Source organism: Pagrus major, chromosome 4, assembly GCF_040436345.1.
Source record: "Pagrus major chromosome 4, Pma_NU_1.0".
Classification (NCBI taxonomy): domain Eukaryota; kingdom Metazoa; phylum Chordata; class Actinopteri; order Spariformes; family Sparidae; genus Pagrus; species Pagrus major.
Genome location: NC_133218.1, coordinates 1,303,142 through 1,323,434, shown reverse-complemented (window position 1 = coordinate 1,323,434; position 20,293 = coordinate 1,303,142). Strand labels below are relative to the sequence as shown.

General features: G+C 41.6%; 1 protein-coding gene across 1 annotated transcript in view; it reads left to right on the top strand.

Annotated features, from left to right (window-relative positions):
- The first annotated feature begins 2,246 nt into the window (after positions 1–2,246).
- The window catches only part of bnc1 (basonuclin zinc finger protein 1), a 69,876-nt gene continuing 51,829 nt past the window's right edge, over positions 2,247–20,293 (top strand). Inside the window, exon 1 of the mRNA XM_073463921.1 lies at positions 2,247–2,347. Coding sequence (XP_073320022.1) covers positions 2,339–2,347 — 9 coding nt within the window. The 5' untranslated portion in view covers positions 2,247–2,338. The remainder of the gene's footprint in view (positions 2,348–20,293) is intronic.

Sequence of the window (20,293 nt, the reverse complement as noted above, 5' to 3'; positions counted from 1 at the left end):
CACTCGGGTGTGCAGTCTGTAGTCCGGCTATTGTAGAGTGGATGACGTCACATGCTGACGTCGGGTTAGCCGACGGGGGAATATACACAGCCACTACAATAGCATTTGAGAATTCACGGGGTAAATAGTAAGGATGGAGACCCACAGCTAACAGTTAACATTATATATGTGTGTACATATATGTGTATATATATATGAGATAATAATTACAAATATATTAACAAATACTTGTACTATCTCTACATAATTAAAAAGTTTACCGACATGATGCTTTTACAAATTTCAACAATAAAACTTTGAACACACTTTAAAGTAATTGTACTATGGTACACCTTATAGAAATACATCATAGGAACATCTACCTCTCCATTGATTTACAACCAGGAAAGTTAAAAACTAAATGGTTCAATATTTGAACCCTTGTCTCAAGAAACATATGAGACAATCTGTAGGACTGGCACGTGTAACCTACTCTAGCAGAGGCATGACCCGCTGACCCAAAGCAAAGTAGAACAGGTCAGTAGCGAGGCATGTTATTAAGCACGGCTAAATGCTACAGAGGGAACACAACTGACATTTCTTTGGTAGCACTATGTTTCACTTGTAATCATTCAATTTGGTCTTGTGCCCCAGTTTAAAAGACACAGTAAAGACTTGCTTCACATACTGTTTGTTTACTCTTATTTTTAATGCATTGATGTGGACAAACAATTACTAGTAGGTCCAGCATGCTAGTAGCATAACAACATAGCAGCTTCTTCCAGCAAACTGATTGGCACAGGTTAAAAGTTCACATGACATCAACACAAGGGTGTTGGAGTGACACTCCCACACCACTGCACCACCCTGCAGCATTTAGCTGCAGCACTGGATTTGTTCTGAATACGCCCTAAGTTGTTATTTTTTTCTGGTGAAAAGAGAATTTTTTTCTTCAAAAATAAAAAAACTGAAAACAGTGAAAAAGTATTAACACAATAAAAATGTGAGGACTGTGATGATCGTTTAACCCTTAACATATCGGCCCAAAGATAACATTATTTAACAAACCCACCCAACATTGCTCCCAGGAAATAAAACACCACTAGACAGTTATTTGTTCCTTATCCACATACTGACCCATTACATTGATCTAATTCATACAAATTCAGCATAACCCTTGTGACAATGGGCTGTGCATCTGAACTAAACCTGCAAAAATACACATTAAATTGTTAAGTACATTGATAATACTGATAATTTCATATTTTGGACGTTGTCACCTCCTGCTCACTGATACTTTCATGTTAAAGGCTGGGTCCTATCTCCCCTGATGCTATTTTGAAGTGTACTTTTTTAAAGTAAATTTTAAAATTATATTTTTTAATAAAATTAAGTACAAAAAATTGTGTTATCTACGAATGTATACCATGTTAACCATCTGTTTAGCAAGCTAATTAGCAAGTGCTAATAATTAAATAATACAATTGAATAATATGAAACTAAATTCAAATTATATAAAAAGATTCAAATAATACAAAAATAAATGCAAATTATATTGTTTGTTAATACTACTACTAATAATAATAATAATAGGAGCAACAACAACATCTGCACATTAAACAACTTTTACTGGTCCAGTGGAAAAAAAAAAGCCTGGACGTTTCGTCCCTTGACTTGACAAGCTTGACATAATTTTGGCCCTGCTCTAGGACCATGAATCTGTATGAAACTAAATGGCCATACATCCAATAGTTGTTGAGATATTTCAGCTTGGACCACCGTGATGGAGTGGCCCACTGACAGTGACCTCCATAGAGCCATACTGCAAGTGTACCTAAAAATAAGGCAGAAAGAATGAGATTTGATGAACAAGGCACAGAAGACAGAAGATAAGACTGAGAAAGAGAGACATGTTTAGAGAGGTTTTGAATCATTACCTGACTTTTACATCACAATATAAAAAGGTATTTTTCATTTTGGTTATAGTACGATGCTATGGCACTTGAAACAGTATTGCCTTTTTAACAACAGTGGCAGATCTATGCTGCCATGTATTTTAAAGTTGGAACACTACTTTCTGACAGGAAGCTTGATACTTGCATGTTTTTTCCTTGTGACATGAATGCAATATCTGGCCCAGTGTCACCTCAATAGTGAAGGTGGGGCCTGAATTGTCACTTTGCCAATCAACTGAGTTGGTGACGAGCTGCAGGTGCTGCATACCAGGGCTGCCTCCTGCAAAGCTTTGGCTGGCTTTTACATGGTGAGCTCTGCTGTCCTGGCTGGTCCTCCAAACAACACAAGCTGCTGTTCTGAAAACAGCTGTGGAAGTGCCAGAAGTTCATATCCTCAATGAGAAATGTCATTGGTGAGTCTAATGTTTTGTTTATATCTGTTTTCATTCATCAAAAATATATACCCTGCTCTTTAAAATTCAATACCTTTTCTGGGCTAAAAGGATAAATTGGTATTGGCCTGTCCAACATGAAATGTCTATAATAACAACTTTCTGTGTGATTGTCATGTTTCTGTTAATATAATATACATTTTTAAAACTCATGCCAAAACTTTAATTGAATGAATGGGACCTGGCAAAATCCTATAGCTGATAGTCCAAATATTTTTTTTAGTTATGAATGACGTTTGGCCCTCTGAGTAAAGTTTAATCATTTTTGTGATTCTGTATACATTCTAAGCTTCACCACCTGCTTTTTTTTTTTTTTTTTGCCGGATTGGGTCAAAACTTGTCCTGAATATCCAAGAAAGGAAACTTTGCAACAAGTATTCATTTAAATAGTTGATGCACAATGTTTACAGTAATCCATAACAATATCATCAAAATATTGAGTTTCACAGATCTTGCTAAATATTGCTTTGGAGTTGAAAGACCCACTTTTTGTTTTCCCAAAGGATTCTTTTATTCATTTTTATGTGAAAATGTTATATATTACTTCTAAATAAATTAATATTTTTAAATAGTTCTTTACAATATGTAAAATAAATACTGTGATATTACATTCAGTGTTCTTATTTTTTCATAGGAAGATATTTGTGCTGTGTTGACACTAAGGTTTTCTGTGTGATTGAACCCGTTTTTCATTTGCTTTCGGAAATCTTTCGTTACAGCTTGTAATGGCTTAATTTGTTGCATACTAGATGATTTCATCTTGTTCTCTGTGGACACACTATCAATCTTATTTCCTTAGCTCAACCCACATAATTTATTTTGTATTAATATTTATTTATTATTTCAGAATTTCAAACTTTTCTGAATTGTGAACAAAGTGATGAAATTTGGCTCCCAAGGGCCAAACTTTCATACTAATTTGACATGACACAAACTGGGTAAAGTTCTGACTTCTGGGTGAGTGGGCACAGAATGACCCAGTGACTAATACTATTTAGTCAGAGATTAATAATTAAGACATGCTGATCACTTAAACTTTGTTTTGAACAGAAATCATGGATTTTTCCCCCCTGCAATGTATATTCTAGTCCACAAAGTGTTTTATTCATTTACACACAGAATTTGTAGGCTGGTAGGCAGGGGCGTATGTAGATTGGGGTATTACTTACCACACATTCTTCGATTCAGCTGCACATACACGCCCTTGTGTGAAGGTTCCCCAAAATGTATCCTGGTAACACTCACATGTCCCCCTGATGCATCTTGCCTAGAGTCCCATACAGCAACCGCATTTACTGTAAATGCTGAACTATTACCCTAAATTTGTGATAATTTGATTTGAACACAAATTAAAGGAAACACTTAAAAGATTAAAGGGGAACTAAAGAAATTCAGTACAGGACTTCCATTAAGTTGGGGGGGAATAAGATTAAAAAAAGTAACAAATAAAGTGATAAGCTGGGTGGAGTGTACCTTTTAATACACCTGACATACTGAAGGTATGATTGCATTGGACCTACCTTGGACCTGAAAAACAAGGGCCTCCAAACTGGGTAAAAATGCCACCATTGTTTCCCTTACTGTTTCAGTTTTTAATTGTGATTCAGTGACCTAACAATGCTTACTTACAATAAAATAATTGCCTTACGACTCCAGGAGTACTCCAGACTCTAGGCAACAATAGTGATCTTTCCGGTGCTTTGAGCTGCCTAAGCATAACTCTCCGAATGTAAATCATGCTTTCATTGGACATTTTAGTGAAAACAAATAATCTGCATTGTGAGTGAACGTTTTGCAGATATGTTCCAGGGTTGGCTGAAGACTATTTGAAGACAGCAGCAGAGCTACATCACATTTGCTGGCCTTAAACTATCATTGTTGTTGTTACAGTCAAAGCTGCAGACCAGCCAGAGCGTAGGAGAGCAGAGAGTGAATATTTCAGCATGGTTGGAGGCATTAGTGGTGTCAGCATGAGTGGTGGGATGAAGGTGCTTGTGTGTGTGTGTGTGTGTGTGTGTGTGTGTGTGTGTGTGTGTGTGTGTGTGTGTGTGTGTGTGTGTGTATTGTGTATGTGCTCGTACATCTATCTTTGTGAGAACCAATTTGAATTTTAGACTTTGGGAGTGAGGACATTTTTGGAAAGTGAGGGCATTTTGGCTGGTTTTGGGACAGACCTTCAAAGGGCTGTTTGAGAGTTAAGACTTGGTTTGAAGGGTTAGACATTTAGTTGTGATGGTTGAGGTAAGGCTGAGGGGCCGTGGATGCATTATGTCAATGAGTGACCTCACTCGTATAGAAGTTCAAGTGTGTGTGTGTGTTTGTGGTGGGTGGGGGGTTAGGGGTGGCGGTAGTAGATAGTGGAGCACATCTGGCGGTGAGGCATGGAGGTGGTGGTGGTGGGTGGGGGCCCAAGGTGCAGCCTGTGGCAGCTCCCCTTCCCGTACCAGCCTCTACAAGGGAGCTGCCCGTCTGTCGCACCCTGATTTATACACGGCTAATGTCAGAGGAAAGCAATGTGGAAACTGTGGCATAAACACCAAATACCGGCAGAGTTTAAAGATTATGATTCAGTGTCTGGGAGGACTGCTCCTCCAACACAACTATGCCTGCTGCCTCTCTCTGGCTCATACACACATGTGGAGACACACACATGCTGACACACACCAGCATTCTCTAGTTCTTGGGGCTTATCTCAACAGTGACCTACGGCTTGCATTTTTCAGGGCAATCTCTTTTACTGCTCCCTTCCCTTTTTCTGCCTCTTGTGTTATCAGCTCTTGTTCTGCTCTTTGAATTAAAGGTTGCATATATCATGCGAAACCAGTTTGTTGTCACAACCCAAAATGAGTGTGTTTTGTGGCTGTGTTCATGACAATGTGTACTTGGTTGAGTGTCAAAAATGGATGAAGAATCACAAAGTGGAGCTTCTTAATGATACCCTTTGCTTGAGTGAGTGAAATGTGTGAACCTACAAGCAACACAGCTGCCTTTCGTGTGAATGTGTTTGCTGCTTATTGTGCAAGGCTACGCTGAGGCCCTGAGTACAGCAAGCCAGGCAACGTGTTCTCCCAGCATCTGAAACATTAATGCAGAAACCCGATTAGCCATGCCATCACAGGCCTCCTGTTCCTTGCCTATTGATTTTCCTTCCGTTTGCCCTCCCCCTTCAAAAAGCCGGGAGGGAAGTCTCTTAAGAGCCAGAGCACCTCTTCTCCTCTCCCAGGCCTCCTCTGGCCCGGGCCTTCTCACCGATCCAGCCCCGCTGATTTCTACTGAGACTTCGGAGGGGCTATAGACTTCTGACGATAACCCTAGGTGCTGAAGGAGAGGGCTGGGGGATGGAGGATAGAGATGGGGGGTAGGGGGGTTGGAGTGGGCGTCGAGTCAGTCAGTCTGTGAGCTGTAGTGATCATGGAGGGCTGATCAGTATGCTGAGGTGGAGAAGTGTGCACTCTAGAGAGAGAAGCTGTGTAATCAGAGATGAAAGTTGTTCAGGGTCTGGTCAGCTTGACTCTCCCTCTCCCCTCTGGTTTCACTGACCTGGAGCGCTTTCACTGAAGGGAGAGATGAACATCTCTGCTGGCTTAGCCCAGAGACATGGTCTATCCATACGGTTGTCTAGCTCCACACTGTTGATCAGGGGACTTGGCTGAAGTTCCCTGGCAAATAAAGTGCGTTGAGAATGTAAACTAGTAGCCCTCAAAATACTTTTGGAGAAAAGTAACTACAGGGTAAAACTTAACTTTTTCCAGCTGAACATACATAGGTGTGGCCACTTGAATGAATGACATCAGAGCTTGTCAAAATTTTGAATAGCTGGGTTAGCTGCTGTTTCAGTAGCTTCTGTGACTCAATGTAATCTTTAATTGGTGTTTTTTTTGTAATCTACTTTTTTGATTTTTGGGTGTTATTGGAGTTTACTATCCATTTTGTGAAATACATCTACTACAGCACTTTGCACTTTTAACAAAGTAAAAAGAAAAATCTCCAACAATTTTTATTGTGTACAGCATACATAATGGTAACGTTTTACCCTTGTCAATGTTATTTTTAGTTTTTAGCTGTATAATTCTGCTGTCTAAACCCTCTGTGTGCATTCTCATAGCTACCTATGTGAATATCATCCCATAAAAATCTTGGGCTTGTGGAAAATTGCATTAATCAAGTTCCACTAATGGCAGAAATAATAAACTGCACTAGTCATCCATTTCCATCACTACCCTGAGCTCATGATCATAGGTGAGAATTGGAACTTACTGTAGATAGTAAACGGTCATGAGCCTTCCCCAAGTCCACAAAACACATGTAGACTGTGTCCACTGTCTTCCACTGTCCCAAGGCCAGGACAGAATCTGGGGTTATTACTGTCGGTCAGAGACTCTTTTCTAGCATCCTGAATTTTTTTAACTTGCTCGTCACTTAAACTCACTATTTACTGCATAAAATGTTTTAAATTGTCCAGTATAGACACTTTACTATCCATACAACAATTGTAGTTACCTCCTTTTTTATTTTGTTTTATTTTTATTTATATTTATCTTAATTTATCTATCCCATTTAAATTTGTATTTGCGCTTCCTACTTGCTACTTTGTCTTTGTGCAGCTGCAGCACTCCAATTTCCCATCTGGGAATGAATAAAGGATTATCTTATCTTATACTTGAGTGAGCAGTGTGGTACCTTGATTATTTGAGTACACCCTAGTTCCCCCTGTTTGAACATGGGATCAATCACCACAAGCTGCAAGTCTACAGGCAGAACTAAGAAGGCAAACAATGTCCACAGCTTTCAGTATCTTAGGGCAGATGTAATCCATACTTGGTGCCTTGCCACCGAACAGCTTCTGAACTAGCTCAGTGACCTCTGTTGGGGATGTGGGTGTGGCTTCCCCTGAATCCTCAGCCTCCTCCACAGAGGACATGTTTGGTAGGGTTCTGGAGCCTCGCAAAGTGGTCTTTCCACCGCTCAATATTCTTTCTGGCTGAGCACAACCTGAGCTAAGCCCCACTCTCCCTTCCTGAGTCATCAAGCAGTTTTCCAAAAGTTCCTCGCCAAACTCCTCTCACAGCCATTTTGCCTACGTGACTGCCGAAGCTGCAGCCCCTCTGGCCTCTTTGTACCCATCTGCTGCGTCAGGAGACCTCTGGGCCAACCAAGCCTAAGGGCCTCATTTTACAGCTTGACTTCACTGCAGGTGTCCACCAGATATGGGGACTCGAGACAGAGACTTCAGACTTGACATGGACTCGTGCTCAAAAGACTTCAGACCCGACTGGGACTTGTGTTTTGGGACTTGTGAACAATCATTATGTTTTCTTTTTTGGCGTATTAATATTGAGGAAACTCTGAAACGTCTGACGAGCTTAATGTGATTCCTTCCTTTTTTTCATGGTAACCATATTACGCATCGGGTGCGCGCCTCACGCACTAGTACCTCGGATGACGACTATGGCGACCGGCGGCACACCTGCAGCTACTGCTGTACCATTTGTGATTACATTTGGTTATAAAAACTTCAAACAGGACGGCACTAACAAAAGGAGCGCTGACTGCAAAGTCTGCAGTACCCGAATCAAGGATGCTGGATCCACCACATCAAATGTTATCAGGCACCTGAAAACTAACTTTGTAACTGAATATTTGAATAGATGAGTGAATGTTAGTTTGCTTCTCGCACTTGTTTGCATTGAGTGGCGTTGACATGACGTAAAAAATCACATCATCTACGTTCCACTGCCACCATCTACTGGCTAACGTTAACCATAGAAAAATACATAGTTATACTGTTGGCTTACAGGCAGGTTACAGGTTAATTGTTGACCACGTAACGTTAATGTTACAGGTTTACCAGGTTACCATTACACTGAGTTTGAGTGAGAGGATAGAGGAATGTGTCATTAGAGACCCAGTGTAATTAAACAATACGGTTGCAGAGTGCAAACTTTTAACTTTTTGTCCACTGGCAAAATCGCTAGACTAGTGAATGCTGAAATTCTACCTGCCACTCAATAGATTACCATTATACAGCATACAGTACCAGCCACTTGCATAATTTACCAGCATCTGAATGGTGTTAATTTTGTGTCCAGCAGATGTAGCTAACTATAACTGAGATTGGATGATTAGTTATTATTGCATGACTAATAATGTTAGATTTACAAGATTACAAGATTACTTTATTTGTCACATACAGAAGTCACAGAGTAACATGCAGTGAAATGTCTCCTGGTTACTCCTAAACTGGCCTTATAAATAGAATAAATAAGATAAATATGAATAAAATCAAACTAATGTGATGTAAATAATAATAATAAGTATAATAATAATAATAAGTTGTTTGCATTTAGCTAAAGTGTGATGTTTTGCACTAATTGGAATGATGTTAATTACAATGTCTTTGACTCGGTGAGGTGTAACATTTTCTATATTTGTTCTTATTATGGTCCCACTGAGCCTGCACAATAGGGGGCAAGATATACTGTAACTGTATGTTCATGTTGGAAGAATACAGTTTCCTTTAAAGGAAAGCATTCATTGTGTGTTTTCTTCATATTGCATCAGTAAATGCTCTGAATTTCTTAGATATAGCTGTGCAGTATTCTTAGTAGACCGGATAGCAGCAGATGACAGAAGACTCATTACAACCAGAAGAGACATAAGACTTTTATTTTTTAGAGACTTGAGACTTGACTTGGACTCGTGACCAAAGACTTCAGACTTGACTTGGACTTGCAAAAAAAGACTTGCGAACATCTCTGGTGTCCACCAACAGGCCCTTGGGTACATCCCATTTCCCTGCTCCTCAATCCTCCGCCATCTTGCACACTGTCCCAAAGCTCTTGTTTGCGCTCCGAGGATCAATGAGCGAGGACACACAAGAGCAGCCTTCAAGGAAGTTTTTTTACCGGCCGACATGCCCCCTTAGTGGATATAAGTTACTGATTGATCTGATACAATACAACATCACTGGATTTTCATACCAAAAAGAAGACAGGTAACAGATAAACTCGAGTATATCACCATCAAGTTTTCTATTTTGTTTGTTTTCTGATTCACCATCAAATTAAAATATGTCAACCTGACTTTAGGAGAACAAAAGGACCACAAACCACTTTCTTCATTTATTGCAAACATCTTTCTTTTCATGACCTGTTTTACACACATGGGACGCGCCTCGGGTTTGATATGTTACATCATTTAAATTTCCCTAAAACATCTGGCTTAATTACATTTTGGGTTATCAAATGATGATTTCACAACCAGAATATCAATGATTACAGAGGCAAGTGATGAATAAATAATATAAAGGCATTATGTCAGTAGAAATGGTTCCTGTGCCTTAGAGCAGACACAGTACACAGTGTAAATACAGACTGCAGCTTGTTCTTCATGTGTAGCTGTTTGTTAAACAGGTAACAGACAGAAAATCACAGACACAGTTTGAACTTTAAGGTTCTGGGTTCACAAAAAAAATCCAGAAGAAGTTTAATGTGTATAAAAGAAGCTTTGTTTGCACGAAAATGAATAATTATGACATGTCCAATGAGTGATAAAACTGCGAGAATGAAACAGGAACTGAACTTGCACAAACCGCAAAACTAGACAGCAAAGCAGATGCAGATCCAGCTGTTAGAGCTTCTCCAGAGATGAGCTATGAAAAAAAGTGATCATCCACTAAAACTGTTTGCCTGTTTGCCGAAAAATCTGTGGATTGGGCGGTTCAGATCATAAAAATACAAATTCTGATCAATATCAGATGGGTTGCTGGTTGGTGAAATAATACACCTCAAACAAGAGGAAAGCATTACATTACCTGCACTATAAGAAGCTATAGAAGCTATATGGACGTTGCTTCACATGACGCTTCAGAGGAGGGAGTTCAGCCCCTCTCCAGGAGTTTGGTTCCAGAGCCAGTGCTGTGTGAGACTAGCTATATCTAGTTAGTACTGCTCCAACTCCCACAGCAGCTCTGGTTTCTCTCCGGCATTCCACGTCCCAAGGACCAGTCTGCGATGTCAGGAGTCAATATGCCTATGTCCATGTCTTTGCCTGCCACCCAGCTGACAAAGTTTAGCTTTACCTTACCCCAATGCATAGCTGCCTATCTTTGGGGACGGTGGGCCCACAGGGCAGCAGCTAAAACTTGTTTTTTTCAACGTTGCCCCGCTGAACCCCATGCATCAAAGCCTGGCCACCAGACATTTGCTGGTGAGCTCCCTTCTCTCCCATTCTTTGGCTCAATTTGACCCTGGTTCCTCCTTTCCAGGCTAGGTGCTGCATTTCCTTTTCGACCAATTAATTGGGGTCTGTAAATCTGTTCTTAGTCTGGCCCCTCCCCTGGGACCAATTTGCGTTGGGGGACCCGACCACAGGCTATTGCCCCCGAAAACACAGCTCCTAGAATCACAGCGACACGCAAACCCCTCCACCGTATCAAGTTCAAATATACAATGTTTCAAATGACTGTGCTGTGAAACGTGGAAGGTATTGCTTGAAGTGCAATGATGAATTATCATCAAATCTGTAGTTCTAAGGCGGTGTTTTGCCTCTTTTAGCTCATTGTTTTGGTTTTAGGGTCCAAACCTTTACTAGGTTGGTTCACTCTCTTTTCTCATCAGTTTCAAGCACCAGGCAGTTGTATGCAGTGAAACATTTTTAATAAACCCATAGTGCTCCCAGCATTAAACAGCAGACAAGCAGAGTTAGATAATAGCTGGCGAACATAGTGGAGCATTTAGCAATTAATTAGCCAAATATTTTTCTCAGGCTTTAGATAGACCAAAACAGAGCTAAAACGAGAATGAATACTGGACATCATGTGGTCTGAGACACATCTCCAAATGACTGCCAAATTGCTCTGTATCTGCTGTACGTATAAATAAGAAAGAGTTTACTAATGTTACTAAGTGTGATGAGACTGGAGCTGTTGGGAAGAAAGAATCATTAATAAACAGATTAAAAACTACTCAAAAACTGACAAGGGGGAATTAAAATAGCTCTATTACAAAGGCCTGATTACAAAATCTAAGATATGATGTGAGTCTTTAAAATAATAATGCTGTCTGTCCAACATAAATTAAACAAAACAGGCACCACTGAGCAGTATCCAGGGATGCTACCATCACTCACCCTAGGTGCAAAAAAGAAAGTAAGAAAGAAACTAGGAATGCCAGATGCTACATATTCTCATGCATTTGCAGTGGGTGCTGCCGTGAAAGGGTGTCTACCTTCTGATTACTTCAACTAGACCTGTACTTGATGATAAAATCAAATACGGCAAGTTTCGGCAAGTTGTGCTGCCCATGGTTGTTCTGTGGCACCCAGCTTGGATGTGGATAAATTACTGAGAGGGTTATCGTCTGTGTACAGCACACACCTCTGTCCCAACAGGTCATTTTTCAGTCATTGCCCATTTTGAGGGCCAGAAACTCCAATTTCATAGAGCTGTAGTTGCTCATGTTACAGTCTGTAGGCTTGAGGCCACGACTATTATGAGCTATAGGTCTGACCTTTCCGTCCAGTTCTTGTGAGAACACAGCACAAAGTCCAATGTAGCTGGCATCAACCTCTAGGATGAAGAGTAAGGAGAAGTTGGCATAGGCCAAGAGTGGAGCAGACATCAACCTAACTTTTAAGGCTCTCAAAGCTCTGCTCACACTCCTCTGTCCAGGCAGCATGCAAACTCCTTCCTGTGGGCTTCTTGGATTTTGTGGCAGTCAATTCAACAACCAGGTGATACAAAGGGACGCCCAACTTGGTAAACCCCTAGATGAAGTGCCGGTAGTAGCTGGCAAATCCTAAGAAAAAGCACAACTCTGACACATGGTTAGTTCACACCAGTCAAGGACACCACTTCAATTTTCCTAGGGTCTGTGGGCTTGTCATCCCTGGATATAACATGGCCAAAGTAGCTCACCTCTGGCCTGAAGGAGCACTCTTCCAACTTTGCTTCCACAATTTTCATGGTACCCCCTGACACTCTGCAGATCCTCCCTCCCTTAACCTTTGCATGGCTTGAGTGGTCAGGAGGAGCATTGGCTCAGGCCTGGGACATTTTTGTATTTGGGTGGGAGCCTGCAACACAGAGGGTAAGTTATAGAGAGCAGAGCCATGCTGTGCAAACAACTCCCAGTAACATTCCTTGATAATGTTCATGCCTAGCACATCAGGAACTGAGGCTCCTCCATGTGGGGGATCCTTGACCACCAGCACTCCCAGCTTTGCAATAACTTTACCACAAAGCTATATATCCAACTCAAAGTAGCCTACATATGGTATTGCTTGCCCCCAAGCAGTGCTCAGTCTCAACCAGTTACAAGAACAGGAGTTTTTCTTGGCCCAAAGGTTCAAAATGCTGTGCAAAGAAACTCTGTTATAGTTGACACCATTGACCCTGTGTCAACCAGACATGGAACCCAAATCCCACCTACTAGTATAATTATGTAAGGGCAAGCTGACACCAAATTTTCAGGGTTGTCTACTGAACACAACAAATGACTGTTTTCTTGCAACGATTTGGCTAGCTTCTAGGCTGCAAGACAAACTAAAAGTGTTATCTGCCTTGCTGAAGCTGGAATGACCTCCCTGAACAGTATGCTAAAAAACTAAATGCAGAGGCGACATAGTGACTTCTACCCCTCCCACCCCCACGCATCTCGTCTTGTTTCCACGTTTTGGCCACGCTGCAGACATCTATCAAGGTGGCAGTAGGGTGGCACATATGACCCTGTACACCCATATAGTTATGGTAGTATAGTCTGAATCTTGTCTGGATCTTTCCACTCCTCCTGGGATTGGTATTTAACCTTTTCCCTAGCCTCTCACTGTAAATGGTCATGAGTGAAAAGTGCCTGCTCAGCTGGTGACAGACGTTGTGCACATATACAATATTTAACCTCTTCAACCCACTCAACAATGTTCAGACCAGTCCAACCCCAAAACATGGGGCACTTCCTTTCTCTAGGAAGGTAAACAAGGCTCTCACTTACCAACATGATGACTGAAGGATGTCCAGGGGCAGAGGAGCTAGTAGATGCAGTGCTGGTCTGTGGCTAGTTGCCTTCCCTTTCCTGACACATCAGTTGATTCTCAGCTTGCAGCTGTGCAACCAAGTCTTTTAGCTGGCTGATTTCCTCTATGAGAAAGCAGAGCAAAAGAGATTAATACAGCATGTCTCTACAGTACAAATTATGTCTAAACCGTCTCTGCCTTCACAGGATCCTGCCGACAAAGAAACAACGCTAACTGTAGGGTTACAAATAGGTAAAGAGCTCACAGTGCCACCTGGGGAATTTCACCCCAGAAAATACTAGACCAAACTTTGAGTACCATATTAAAAATGGATAAGAAGACACAAGTTCATTACTGACAAGGCAGAGACGTGTTTTCAAAAGAAATCAAATATGTTATCGCAAATAAACAAAAAAGCACTTAATATGGTGTGACCCTTGAAAAAATGTAAGCTGCTGGTCCAACGTAAATTAGCAGAACTTGGCCGAGGCCAATTGTCGAAAGGCAGACTACACTGAGTCTGTCTAAGGGTGCTACCACTACTCACCCACAGCAAACCTCACCTCAATCCTCACAGCAAAAGTGGTGCCGTCTATGTTTGTGTCCCAGTGCCCTTAGCTGATGTGCATTAGGTGGAAGAACCTCACCTAGTTTCCCAACAATATGGCTCTCAGCTTCTCTGAGAGAAAGAAACTAATACAACAAGAATTGCAAACAAATAAACCAATAAACAAAATTAACAACCCGGTTGGTTAACACAAAAAACAATTACTCAAATAAACCAACTAATAAACAGTATGGGCCAAACAATCTCTTAATTAAAGGACAAAACCATGATTCAAATTAACAAAATAGGCAAAATGAGAGCAAACTAAATCTTTAAATCAACCATAAGGGGATTACTCAAACCAACAATAAAGGAAGGGCAAAACATCAGCAGTTTAAGTGTAGGTCAACCACCTCTGGTATGGGGATATTGCAAGGGATCAGTCAGAATAAGGTGAGCAGGGGAACCATGGGCCTTGATACACCAGGGGCCGCCAATATGCCATACAGGATAAAGCTTAAGCAACACCAAACAACCAGCAGCAAGCAGAGGTCAGAACATAGAGGACTTGACAAAGGCCAACAGGTGCCTTTTATAATCTGGCTTTTATTAGGGGGTTGGTAAAGGATGAGTCGGGCCTGGGGCTGCGTTCACAAAACACTACACAACACTGTTCACATACTGTATGGGGACCCAACACATATAATGCACTCACATACGTTGAGGTTGCATTTCTACCACACTAACACATTAGCAATATTGACTTTATATGTCCCAAATGTGATGTTCTGCCTGTTGTAGAGGTCGGCGCCAAAGTGGTCAAACCCGCCCACAACTGATTAGGACTGCTTTAAATAAAGATATTACATAACTTAAATATATTAAATATTATATAATGTTTATGATTAGTGTCTGGAGGAATGGAGTAAATTGCATGATATGCTGTAAGCCAGTTGTAGGGCTGGATTTTTAGCCATATGCCATATTGCACATTTCAATTTGATGTTGGATGAGCCTTTCTTACTTTAGAACCTGGAAGTTCTGATTTACCACTCTCTAGCGCTGTCATCAGTTTTGATGAAAATGTATTCTGCTTTTACATATGATATCACGGCTGTAAGCAGATATGCTCCTAGACATAACTTTTCTGCAACTTATAATCAATACTTGGTCATACTGTGGCAAGGGACACCAGCGCCTTTGGAAATATTGAAATCACTCTGTTTAGTATAATTTGGTATTGTTGAAGACAATCATACCCTGCGGTGCAAAATATCCTCTTGGTATTTTGATTTTGTTCTTACCCAGATGAAATCATGTAGGAGTTACCGCCTCTGCTTTAGGTTCTCTCAACCAGCCCAATGCTTGGCCTTATACTTCCCTTTGTGCTTCCAAACTGCACTGCTGCATCTTCAGATAAAAACAAAAAAGGAATGAAACAAAAGTGGATGTGACCGAAAACTCACAGTGTCAGCGTACTTTAAATGGCACCAGAATCAAACGACTACTAGGAGAGCATTTTTAGTAATTTCAAGCATCTTTTCCTGTATAGAACAGGGTAAAGCTGCCACAAGATGAGCCACCTGAATTTGTGTGTTTGTGCTCCATAGATGTGTGTGTGACAATGACTAAACCAGATAACTGGGGGAAAGTGCTGTGGATTTGTCTGGTTGCTATTGTCTCATGCATAAACAGACTGTGTGTAGGCGTGTTAAAGTAGCTGTTACTTGCCTCATGAACATGATACATGCTCTGCAAAGAGCTCGACATGACTTGAACAGTACTACCTGGTAGAAATGACCTCCATTAAGACTGATCAAGGGCCTGATAAGAGATGAGACTGTTTGGGGAAATGGTTCTGTACGTGTGTAAGGGAAAGAGTAGGGCAGGAAGGAGGGCAGCCAGGGAAAACCTTTGCTAAAACATTATTGCTCAAGGCATAATCGCTGTTAAATAGGTTGTTGACATACACAGTCAGCTGTGTGCAAACATCTCATTTGGCCAATTATCCTCTTCTCTGAGGTGGTGTGGCTACATGAGGAGTGTAAGTGACGATTCGGCAGAGATGGAGGGAGTAACTCTCTCCTGTGCAGTGTTAATGGAGCTACCAGATGTGTTTTAGAGGAAGCAGAGCACGAGCACTGGGTGGCCTGCCACATGTCTAACCTGGGAATGTGTGTGTGTGTGTGTGTGTGTGTGTGTGTGTGTGTGTGTGTGTGCGCGCGCGCGCGTGTGCATGTTGGTTGGTGTGCATGAGCGTGTGTAATCATATCTTTGTCCATGACTGTGTCTATGTGTGTGCAGGTGTACAGGGACGCTCTGATGTTTAGTGGACCACCCCAGGATGCTACTCACCACAATCACCTCCTCCCCTTAAACCCCCTTAGCCACCCCGCTACTAACACCTACACACACTGGCAGAAAGGAGCAACAGCTTTCATTGCACTTGAAAATGATCTGATGATTGATGATGCTTGGCAGAACATGATGACTCACTGCAAATTTAGGTGTTATCAGTGTTTGCATTCCATCTGTTTCTAGGACTGATCATTAAATAAAAGCAGGATGTGCTGTGCATTAGAGAAGACAGAAGTCCATAGCAGGCAACAATGGATATGTGTGCAAGATCTGAGTGCTTTCTTTGATTATCTGATAGTGTGTGTGATTCCCCAGTAGTGATAGATAGCTGTAGAAAAGCCTCCCTCCACCCTTCGGCTGCAGGCCCCTCCCTCTCTAATCAATGACATGTTAAGCTGGCAGGCTTTTGAAGTGAGGGGTTCCAGAGGGTGCTGTGGGGGGATGGTGGGCAGAGGTAGTTGAGGGGTGATGGGTATTGATGATGTGTGGCATTGGGACATAAGGGAGAAAAGCAAGAGGGAGGGGATGAAGGGAGTCCAGAGGCAGGCTTAAGGTGGGGGGGAGGTTGTCAAGGAGCAAAAGCCAGTCTGGAACGCATCACATGAACTAGAGTGACTGGTCGGCTGGCTGCTTGCTCACTCCGATGGGTCCCAACAGGTCACCCTCAGACCTGACCCCAGACAGACATCCCACCATGTTTTTTTACTCTATCTGCCCGTTTGACTCTTTTTGTCTTGTAAAGATAGATTGGTATCAAGAATACACATCCATGTTATTGGAGGAAATGTAGCATTGACTGTGTTCACGTGATACTATTTTTTTCACTCCGGAAAAGGGCTACATTGTTGTACTGCACATAAATCATAAAGTCATAGGTAGGCGGTTGGGAAGGATGGTTGATGTACAAATCACTGGACTTTGACAACAGAGAACAGGATTCATATTTGGAGTAATGTGTGGTTAGATTTAGAGATACTAAAACCCCTTGGTTAAGGGAAACATTGTGATATGTGTTTAAATGACTGCTTCACCAAAAGTGGACCTTCGTTATCCTTTACAGCAACATACAGTTTGTCAAAGGGGCAATTTGTAAGATGGCCACAATTTTAATTTAAAACATTCAATAAATTAACTATACTGTCAACAGAGTGTGAAGAAACAACAATGTTGACGTTCTGTCAGACATTTAGGTATGGTGCTGTAGAGATGGTTAGTGAAGTTAGCATGCTAACCAGCTATCTCCGGCCTGTCCTGTCTCATAATACCACTAATGCCACTTTAAGTAAACAAAATTGAACTCACGAAATGTCAAGAAAGGAATTTTTTTTCATTTATTTTCCTTACTAACCAAAAAAATAAAACCTTATACCGTCTGAATTCTCTTACCAAACTGAGATGAGCTTAACTGCCTCGTTAGCTCGTCGTAAAGCACACTCATTCATACTTGGCATACGTGAAATAAAATTCACCCCAAAAAGTTTTTTTGGATGAAATAAATCCTGGATTCACAGAGTAACCCCCTGATTTCACCGGGACTGTCATGGCAGCGTTACGGCTGCAACATGGTTGCTGGAGCTGATTGCAGCCATTCTAGACAATGCTTGTGTTTCCACTGGCTGTGCCGCGGCACTTCTCGGCAGCAGAAGTGGCTCTCCGTTCTGCTCTGCAGAGAATACACGCCGAGTCTATTTTTGATGGAAGCGTCAAACAACACAGAGCAGTAGAGTCAGACGGGAAGTCAGGCAGCGTGAAACGCTCCCAGTGGGATATGAAGTCGCGTGGAAGACAGAACAAAACCGCGTAACAGAGATGTGCCCAGTGGAATCAAGGGGTTAGACATGAAAATACACGCTGTTTTTGAATGCTGCTGATGTCTGATTCACTGTTCTCTGCTGCTAAACGCCTCTCCTGTCCCCGCCTGCTGTGTCTTCTCATTGAGTCATAGTCCTGGTCAAATGGACTTCTGTCTGTCTCACAGACTGTTCAGTCCCAGTCTGGTGTCCATTCATGTTCACTAGAAGGTGGCTGAGCCCAGTCCAGTTGAGCCCAGTTTACTGCGGTGACTCCCCTGATAATGTGAGCTTATGGTGTTGGCAGACTCCCATCAGCTTATAGGGCTACTTAGCACCACAGCTAACTGAGCTACTTGCTAATGGCAGCAAGTTGCTACAGCCAAAGAGTATAGTGAGCAGTGGTTAGCGTTTATGCTACCCCCTATAGTTTACAAGTTAAGCCTTTAAGGTTAGTGAATGATCATTGCTAAAAGAAGCAAATGTTGACTATCAGTAGGAAATGAAGAGTGATCTCCTGTGTTAAACTGTGGCGTTTTGTTGACCCATCTATCCTATCTGATCTCCTTCTTCTGTGGAAATTGTCACTCTATAATAACATTACACAACTTCCTCCTTCGCTCCTGACAGACAAGAGTCATAATAACTACGGCTGCTAGTTGGCTTTGTCACTTGAATGTAAATGTATGTATGAATGTGAAATATGTAATTTTGGGGGCATTCGCTGAAAAGACTGATGCTGTTGTTTTTCTTGGGAGGACAGACTCCTGCTTATCAGTCAATGCTAAACTTTTAAATGTTCAACCAAGGCTGCAATTATTCCTTAACCTTAACCAAGTGTTTTGAGTAGCCCAAGAAAACTTGGATGATGATAAAAATATACATTGTGTTTGTTGTTCCCTCTCAAGTGATTGGTGACTGAGGCAAGGATTTAAGGGATAACTATGATTTACAACAAAAATGGGTTTTATCTAAATAGCATTGATAATAATGGTGTAAAGTAATGCTGAGATCTGTGAACTGGGTGTCAGTGTCAATTGTGACCTAGATGAATGTACATACATTTATTTTCAACTCCGATTCAATGATAAAAATGTGGTGTCAAAATGAGAAGAACCTCCAGTAAAGCCAGTCTTCATGCAAAGCTAAGGTTACCAGCTGCTGGCAGTAGCTTAATGCTGTACTGCACATGGTATTGAGCTTCTCTCCTCTATCACCAAGAAAGTGAGTTAGTGTATGTCCTGAATCTTCAAGCTGTTCCTTCAATTCTTTTTAATGCAGAAACCTCATGCAGCTTCATCTCAACTTTGCTTAATACTGTCCAAAGACACTTAGTTTTTTCATACAAGCAGGTCTCTATGTATTGTTGGTAAATTTTACGAGGAACTTTATTTCACGAGACTGTGACTTTTACATCTTAAATACTGTTCTTGCTGGAGAAAATCAGACTGTGTATTGGATAGCTGCTGCAGAGATTAGATGAATCAGAAACAAAAGTAATCCATTTTACAGCTAAAAAATGTTGTGCTCTCTTCCCTCCCCATCATCTCTCCATACTTGGAAAAAAGACAGAAGGGTATGTCACAGAGGAGCATGTTAAAGGATATTATGTGTGCTTTTTGTAACTCCCCTAAGCTTGGTTTGAAGTGTGAGTCTCTTCTTTGTGTGTAGCTTTGAATATGTGTGCATGTCATCTTGCGTTCACATGCTCATTTGTGAGTGTGCATGCATTTGAGGTTGCATCTGTGTGCCTGTGTGTATTTGTGTGGATACTATACTTGCATGTGTTTTTGTGCAAATGTGTGACTATGGATCTGTGTGTAACATTGTGTTTGTGTGTTTGCCATATGACTGTGTGTGTGTGTACCTCTGTATGAATATTTACGTTTTGCTCTTGTGCATTTTCGTGTGTGTGTGTGTGAGTGAGTGTGCTGTGGAGCCCTGAGAACTTGGCAGCGTGTCAGCGGTGTACTCCAGCAGTGAGGGGGAGCTGCTGTGTTTCTCTGCCCTGTGCTGGATCCCCTTTCAGCCTGACACAATCCCACAATCCCACAGCTCTGAGCTCTCAGCTGCAGCCTCCACAGCACCAGCGCTAACCCACCCAGATCACTATTTAAGCACACCAGGATCTGACCGCTGTCAGCGTCTACAGTGGTGCTCCAACAAACTCATTGTACTGACATTTTGGTGGAAGGAGCCTAC